This window comes from Sinocyclocheilus grahami, unplaced genomic scaffold (assembly GCF_001515645.1).
Source record: "Sinocyclocheilus grahami isolate Dianchi unplaced genomic scaffold, SAMN03320097.WGS_v1.1 scaffold18.1, whole genome shotgun sequence".
Classification (NCBI taxonomy): domain Eukaryota; kingdom Metazoa; phylum Chordata; class Actinopteri; order Cypriniformes; family Cyprinidae; genus Sinocyclocheilus; species Sinocyclocheilus grahami.
In genome coordinates this window covers 2,577,477-2,586,234 of record NW_015505197.1, presented here as the reverse complement: position 1 = coordinate 2,586,234, position 8,758 = coordinate 2,577,477, and the positions used below count along the sequence as shown (strand labels likewise).

The 8,758-nt window shown below is 34.7% G+C and overlaps 1 protein-coding gene across 1 annotated transcript; it reads right to left on the bottom strand.

The window, feature by feature from the left end:
- Positions 1-357: 357 nt before the first annotated feature.
- Positions 358-5,388, bottom strand: ankrd1a (ankyrin repeat domain 1a (cardiac muscle)). Its single transcript, XM_016236419.1, has 9 exons — positions 5,071-5,388; positions 3,814-3,978; positions 3,597-3,722; positions 3,387-3,494; positions 2,728-2,826; positions 2,520-2,618; positions 2,287-2,385; positions 2,013-2,111; positions 358-1,032 (listed from the first exon to the last, which is right to left on the bottom strand). Exons 1-9 carry the CDS (start codon positions 5,095-5,097, stop codon positions 895-897), a joined length of 960 nt encoding a protein of 319 aa, XP_016091905.1. The 5' UTR covers positions 5,098-5,388; the 3' UTR covers positions 358-894.
- Positions 5,389-8,758: the final 3,370 nt, after the last annotated feature.

Below are 8,758 nucleotides of genomic sequence, written 5' to 3'. Positions count from 1 at the left end.
GTAAAGTAATTAAATTAGTAAGTAAAAAAAGATAATAAGCGAGCAAGTAGATAGAAATAGGATAGGATAAGAAAAAAGGGTGCGCAAATCATTCAGAAAGAACATCAAACATGGTATACTATGACTAGATTACCTTATTAATAGATGTTGAGGCCTAGATACAAACTCAGTTCTTGCTTGGAGACATTAAAGTAGCATTTACAGTTTGTGTAGGCTATATAAAGAATATAAAACTTCCCAATAAACCAAATTAAGTTTATGCTGTCCATATTTTTGTCATTAACATAAAAACCAAAAGAATATGTCTAATATAAAGAAAACTCACAAATAACTTTCGGGAAACACTTGGTGACCAAAACACTTTATTCACATTTGATTAAAATGATTCACAATTACTTTTAAGGGTTTAAAAGAAAGGATTACAAAGCACATTTACCAATGCACATTTCATAAGGGATTTCCATGTACCCAGTGCCCAAGTCTTTCACAAATCCAGTCCAAAATTACAAAACAATTACAATAATATCCATCATAAACATTCTCAGACCAGCATTCGCATTCTGTTCCATTTCTGAACATTTACAGTTCCGCCTCAAGTCTGTCTAGACATTTCCCCAGTAGATCAAACTGCCATGGACATTTTTTAAATGCAGTCACAAGTTATGAAATTAAAATCATATTAAATAATTACCCTGAACAAGCAAACCAACATACAACCCCTCACACGTGTTCATGTTTTGTGCCACTCACCGAAGATTCTTTGCTCTCAAAATCAAGTGAGATAACAATATTTACAAATAACGCTCTATCGCCAGCAAATAGCGTCATCATTAAGCAAATTGCAAAGTACTGTTCAGTTTAATGTTTAACATGTAAGAAAGAAAGAAAATAATTTTATAACAATTCAGCATTGGGACGGATGTTTAAAAGTTGTTCATTTGGATATGGTGCTTCCTCTTCATTAAAGTTATTCAGGATGTTTTTCACACCTTTCTGCCATGAAAGCAGAGTCTCCATTGGTGTCTTTCCATCCTGTAAATGACAGATAATTTTAGGATATATCCACTAAATATATACACATATTTAAACAGACTTACTAACTAATACTCACAGTATGAGTTCTTTTTGCACTGGCTATATCCACTGTCATTTAGTCATAAAATAATAAAGCATTATATATCTTTTTGCTTATCTTCTTTTTGATATTGGGGAGAGTCAGTATTGGGGCATTAAAGGGGTCCTATTATTTATGCTTTTTCACTTTTTCAACTTTAGTTAGTCTGTAATGTTGCTGTTTGAGCATAAAAAATATCTGCAAAGTTACCAAGCTCAAAGTCCAATCTCCAAAAGAAGATATTTTATTTAACAGAAATCACTTTTCAAAAACTACAACGAACGACTCGTTTGGACAACAACGCATATTTTCTGGGATTTGTGATCTCACAAATATCGACGAATGGGATGAGACCTGGTTGAGCTGCACTTATCACTATGTCGGAGACACGCTAGCGTTCCCAAGGCAGACGAACTTAGAGTGGTTTAAATCGCGCTTAAATTGATTTGATTTTGACGCAATATTTACACTGAAGCTTGTAGGCGGGTATGGTAAGGGGCATGACATTTCCCAACCAGGTGCCGAATGCTGCCAATCACAACACACACTGACCCACCTAACCAATCACAGCACACACTGGCCCAGCTAACCAATCACAGCACATTTCGTATTTCAGAAGGCGGGCCTTCATTTGATACAGGAACTATTCGAGCCGTTCATGCCAGACTGGGGAGAGAGGTGTTGTAATAATGTAAAATATGTGAAAAATAATGTGTTTTTCGAACAACCTAGTATGAGAGCCTGTTCTAGTACACCCCCAAAACAAAATCAAGACTTTGTAAATTAGTATAATAGGACCCCTTTAAACAGAATCATGTAGTGGCTAAATCTGTCTCTAGAGGGCACTATGTAAACTTCAATGTCATATAAGGATTGTATGAACCCTAATTGAACTTACATTGTTTTTGGCATTTAGACTGGCTCCATACACCATCAGCAGTTTTATCATTTTAAATCTATTTATCCTCACTGCGTCGTGCATTGGTGTGTCTCCCTCCTACACAAACACAATGCAGTGGCATTAGAGAAGAAAAACAAAATGTGGGACAATGCATTAATATCATAAATTTGTTATTTAGAATTACATAAAAATTTGTCAGTTTAACATACCATATTAAAGATTCTGAATATTTTGGAAAAATATTTGAATAAAGCGCAAAAAGAATTCTTACCCTGTCTTTGGCATTTACATCAGCTCCACAATGAATGAGACGCTCAGCACATTCATAATGTCCCGTCCGAACTGCAACATGAAGGGGAGTGCTGCATAGCTGTTTAAGAACAAGAAGGATAAAAATGCTTCATGATTGTTTGCTACAAAAAGCATGAGAATGATTTGTGAATGTTATTATCACTGTCCAAAGATCCATTTGGTGTCATATGCCTGCATTAGCTTTCTATCTACCTTGTCTCTGGAGTTGAATTTGGCTCCTTTATTGAGAAGCAGCTCCAGGGCAGGCAGGCTTCCACCTCTACAGGCCCAGTGCACAGCTGTGGCATCCAGCTATGAACATGCGACAGAGAAATTGCATCTCAGAATTATAATAAAAAATAAATGTGAGATAATATTCCTGTAGCACTGGTGTAACAGTCACATCCACCATCTGTGCTACCTTGTCTTTTTGATCCATGGATGCTCCACTCTCCAGGAGCTTCTGCATGATCTCTATGTAACCTTGGGCACTGGCTTTATGCAGAGCTGAGCGCTTAAACTGAAAGAGAGAGAACAAGTGAGAGTCGGTGTTGTTATTGTTACTAAAAGTGTTCATTTCTTGATTGCTCATTTAAATGAAGAGGATCAAAATAAAATTTAAATATTAGATGAAAAACCTAAAAAAAATAAAACTTTAAATGTTTGTAACTAACTACAGTAACTGAAATAAAATAAAATAAGTTTATTTTTACCAAAATAACTAAAACGGAAATAAAAATGTATTAAAACGAAATATTAAAAAAAACAATAATAATAATAGCTATACAGCTATAGAATAGTATATAAATATACTGAAAAAACACAGGTGCGAGTTTAAAGGGATAGTTCACACAAAAATTAAAATTTGTTAATCATTTACTCACCATAATGTTTTTCCAAACCTTCCGTGGCACATAAAAGATGATATTTTGAAGAATGCTCGTTGACTTCCATTTTATGGACTTAAAAACTGAAGCATTCCTCAAAATTTCTTTTTTTGTCATTTTTAGGTGAACTCTCCCTTTGTTTCTGGAAGACTTAACAGCACGAGTGAAGGAAAGTGTTAGACGACACACTCACATGATCACAAGCATTGGGGTCTCCACCATCTGATAAATATTTCTCAACAACAGGCAGTTTATTCTCGGTGACAGCCTTTAGGAACAAAGCCTGGTCCACTGTTTCTGGCTGAAAAATGTTAGCCAGTAATTAAATCTGAAATCTTTATGATATAACCATCTTAAAATAATATAGCCGCATTTGTAACGCATTATGGAAGAAGTTCCTCACCAGGATATCAGGCTCTGGCTGTTTCTTTGATGCTTGAATCTTCCTTTCCTTTCTCCTCTTCTTCAGCTGCAAAATGTTGAAGAGGTCTTCAACAGTTTCTAGTTTTAGCTTTCCTGATCGGTCAACCTAAGAAAAATGAAAAGATAGATGTTTTTCATTATGTTACTATATAAAATTTTAGCCATGTTAATTTTTATTAAGTTGTGTTCCTTCTTACATTGAGTTTGAGATTCTGTTCGCTTGGTTTGATGTCAGTCAGGTCCTGTTGTGTCTGAAGTCCATCCTGTTTCTCCTGAATGATGCTGGTTTCATATTCTCCTGCAGCGAACACCTCTGCGCATGCACCTCCTGGCACCTTTCCCTCGCCTCTCTTCCCGGTGACCTGTGATTGGACGTGACACTCATCAGTCTTGGATTTCATATACATATGAATTAAAGTCAATGGAGCACAAGCAACTGTGGTCTACTGTGACCACAGCTTTTGCATACTTGGTTTCAAGGACTGAATAGCTTCCAGAGAAAGAACAAGTGTGTAGTTTAAAGCAGACGTAGTTTAATTTAGTGATTGTGTGGGTGGGGTGGAGAGAGTGTTCAGCTGTTTTAAGAATCTAAAAAAATAATTACACACACTTGTGTCATTTCTGTTGTTTAAAATAGGAGGACAGGCCCATGCAGTTGGGTTATTCTAGACACCCTGGATCCTTCTTAATCGCTGACAGATATTTAATAACATCACACTGCTCTATCACCCATACTCATTCCTCCCTCACCCCTCTTTTATGCATTCTTTCTTTTTTATATTCCTTATTTCTTACCTTTCCTTATAAGAATATGTGAACACAAACATTTCCTCTGCTTTTTCTCTTGTATTTTTTATTTTATGCATTTTCTTTATCTCTTGTGGGCTTTCCTATTGTAACTTCTTTCTATGTTATGCACTGCCTTTATTTTTCTGTTTTTCAGTCCTTTTTATTGTAAACATTACAGCTGTAGTATGCTGTAACAGTACATGGTGTTATTTTAGTATTATTTATATACTATATTAGTATTAATATTTGGAATGAGCTTTTATTTTAATATTTTTAGTTTTCATTTTAACTTTCATTTTACTAAAACTTAACCTAAAGTTAAAATGCTATCTTCTTTTGTTATTTTTATCATAGAATATTTCTATTTAGCTTTATATTTACTTCATTTATTTCAGTTTTAGCAATTTTAGTATTTCATATGTTTTTAAGATTAGATTTGTCATCTTCAGCTGTATTTTAGCTGTATAATTTTGGTTAACAATTTTCTTAATTATATTTATTTACATCTTTATTTATTTCTATATAAACATGCATTTGCATGGGATTTTTTTGCATGTTTATCTTGCACAAAATTCTAACAATGTAAATCTTGAAGTTAGTTGATAACATGACAACATTCATATGGGACTCCCAAAAAGCACTGCGTGCATCAGCACAAAACCTACCAGCTCTTCAACACGCAGCAGTCCCATGATGTCTGCGATCTGGAGTATGTCTTCAGCTCTCGGTTGCGCGTTTTGCTGTAAGGCTGTCAGTGGTGAGGGATGTAGTTCTCTCTGTGGTTAATTAGAGTCCCAAAGCGATCGGTGATGCCTGCTCAAGTCCCTGATGTTCTGTGTATCATCTCTCCATCACCTCCCTTATATATATATACGGTTCCAGAGTCTGGCGCGGGCCATAAAAAAGTTAGATCATGTTCCTTACTTTCTCTCCCCCTCTTTCACCGCCCACAGAATTCCAATGGCGCGAGACACCTTCATTCATCCTTCCCCAACATCGAATGAATCTCGCGCGAGCGATGACTGCACGAGCCAGGAACGCCCGGCTTCCGTTCTGCTATGGACTGCGCGGCTCGCCAGTAGCACCAGACTCCCAGCCAGGCCCGACCTGCGCACGCTGGTGAGCAACAGGTGCACGACTGCATGACTGCATAGTCTATTCTGCGCGTGAGAAAAGCAATAAAGAAGTGTGACGTGGCCCTTTTGTCAATTATAGTAAGGGAGACTAGTTGTCATAAATTTTCTCAGGGTAGGTCTATTTTTTTTTTTAATTCAGCTTGTATTTAGGCACATATAGCCTACTAAAGTTTTGCTTACAAAAAATAAGTAAATAAATAAATAAAAAACCTTCTTAACATTTCCACCATTACTGCAATTGAAATGTAGGGTAAGTCTACAAAGTAAACATTATACAACAATAATACAACAATTACAAAATGCAAAAGAATTCATAAAAAAAGCAAGAATACAAAATGTAACATAAAAATATCTATATGGAAGCCTGTTTCCACCATGGAATAAAAAAAAAGGTAGGTTAATTGTGACTTTTTATCTCACAATTCTGACTTTTTGTATTGCAATTCTGAGTTTACATCTCACAGTTCTGTTTTATTCTCAGAATTGTGAGTTTACATCTTGCATTTTTTTCTTTCTGCCATGGAATAAAAAAAAATGTATTGCAACTTTTTATCTAAAAAATCTGACTTTTCTTCTCAGAATTGCACAATTCTGAGTTTATATCTCACAATATAAGAACTGACTCAGGATCGCAAGAAAAAAAATCAGAATTGTGAAATAAAAAGTTGCAATTAACTTTTTCTTTTCTTTTCTTTTTTTATTTAGTGGCAGAAACAGGTTTCCATATATCTTTTTGGTCAAAAGAATATGTGAGTACATAACAACTATGCAACATGTGACAACTAAATATAGGCTAGTATAAAACACTACAGTAGGTTTATGCAGTATACAGTACAGTATACTTTTTGTATATTTGTTTATGAAGATTACATTTATATTCAAGGACACTTACTTATTTTTGTACGTCTTGGGCTTGTTTTTAGTGTTCATGTCACCTTGCACCTTTTACATACTTCTTGTTAGGGAATCAAGAGCTGTTAACACTATTTAATGATTGATTTAATTCAAACAAATGTTCAGAAATAACATGCCAGCCTGTCAGGTTGCGCAATCTGGTGTGAGCATGACAGGTACAGAATGATGTCGGTGAACTTCCATTCACATGACAATACTGTCTGATGAGAGTCCGAGCTTTAAATAGCCTCATGGTAATGACAGAGTGACAGGTTTGAGACACCTTCTCACCTCTTATGGACAGGGAGCAATATGTAGAGATAAATCTGAGCTGATGTCATCCGTCAACGACTGTGTTTTGCAGGTGCATGCTTCTGCAAGGCACTCATGCCCTTCAACCACAAGCTGAACAGGTGCAGAATTGCATACAAGTGTGATCTCTCATACGATCAGTTAGTGATACATGAAGTTTACTGTAAAGAGTGAGGAGCTCATCCAGTCCATAAGCCATAAATCAAAATCAATGGCAAGATTATTTGCAGTGCTGTTTTCCTTACGGCGAGACACTGCAGGTGAATAGGGTAAAAAAAAAACTAAAAGTTATCGCCTTGCTTACCCAGCTGATTGATTTCATTGATAATTGCAAACATTTTTTGTATTACAAGTTTTCTAAAATGTTAGTTTAAATATGCAAATGAGTCATTGTATAATGAAATATGCGCTAATTTACATACATTTCTAGTACAAAAATCTAAACACTGGATGATGTCAGTTTCAAAATTCTTGTTTAATCTTTTTGACATATTAGAGTCAAAAGTTTTTACAGAGGGAATTTTGGATATCTCATTTTTGTCACGCCATAATTCAGAAAATGCTTAGAACGGACAGAAAATACACTATATTTTCAAAAATTTGGGGGGAATAAAATGTTGTATATAATCAAGCATATTATATATATAAACAAATCCCTCTGTAAAACCCTTCAGGATATAGACAGGAATAAAAATGTAAAGTTTGGTGTGTGTAAGTGCTACTGAAGTGGAAATTTATGGCTCAGTGTAGGAGGGAGAAAAAATTCAAAAATTCAATGCCTTTAAAAATATGCATTGTAATTGAAATCTATTGCCACAAATAGATAAAGTGCTTTAAAAGAAACACTTAACAGTGTATTTTGGATGTTTTCTTTCCACTAGTCTGAAAAAACACTTTATGGAAAACCAAAAAGCCCAAAATTTCAAACTTGACAGGTGCATGAAAAAACAGTGTTTTTGCCTGCAGTGTCTCCCCTTAAAAGGAGACACTTAGGCCACTTCACTGTCTAGACCTATATCTGAGAGTTACCAAAGGTCATGACTCAAGATGACGAAAGAGCAACTAATGAGAGTGCATTTTGAAGTGTCTTGCTCAAGGGCAGAAGGCTGGATTGCCACCTTTTTACCATCCTCAATCTAAAAAAAAAAAGCAACTCAAGATGTTCTGACGTGATAGTTATCGATATTATATATTGATATTGTATAAATTTATGTATGTAAAACCATAATATATTACATTTACATTTTTTTTTCAACAAAATTGATTGAGTAGCTACAGCAAAACAAAACCATGTTTTTTATGTACATATACCCCAAAAGTAACCCTATAATGGACCCTTTTCATAGACTGTGATGATGCATTTCAACTTTCATCAGCATTGTAAATAACTTTTTTATATTTTCATTTTTAAAATGTATGTACATTTATAACACTATATTTTGTATTGTATTACCTTTGCATCAAATTGTGAAAAACTAGTTAACGCTGCTGTGAGGTGTTTCTAATAGAGCAGCTGTGGGAATGACTGTAAATTGACATCTTTCTCTCTTCTGACTGCCGTTATCAATCTCTCTCTATTTTTAGGCTAACTTATTTTGAAAGTTGTGAAAACACCATTGTGGAGTTTTTCTTTTGATATTTGAGCAAATGGGAACACAAAAAATTTGATGTAGTCTACTGTTCATCACAATAGAAGTTTACCCAGCTATGACGACTTCTGAGAAACTTCTGAGATTTAAATTTTAGAGCTTTTTTATGCTTTCAACAACATTACAACAATACAGCCAGGAGGGGGATGAAAATATATATATCTGGATGGTTCTCCCAGGAAATTGCATACTTCCATAATTTGTCTGTGATAGCAGCTTAAAGACACGTTCTTATTTTTCTTTATTTTGTTATTTTTTATTTATTCTTCCACAAATAATATGCAATTTTTAAAAAAAAAAGTTACATAGTGTAGCTCTACTATGAAATGCCATTTAAACAAAAATCTTTTTTTCTTTTAAAA

Bases quoted from the DNA above. Each gene is read 5' to 3' on its own strand.
- ankrd1a (XM_016236419.1), bottom strand. From the start codon at position 5,097: ATGGGACTGCTGCGTGTTGAAGAGCTG. The intron at 2,112-2,286 runs GTAAGAATTCTT...GTGTTTGTGTAG, and splicing joins ATGTAAATGCCAAAGACAGG to GAGGGAGACACACCAATGCA. The intron at 1,033-2,012 runs GTAAGTTCAATT...TGTCATTTACAG, and splicing joins GTCTAAATGCCAAAAACAAT to GATGGAAAGACACCAATGGA.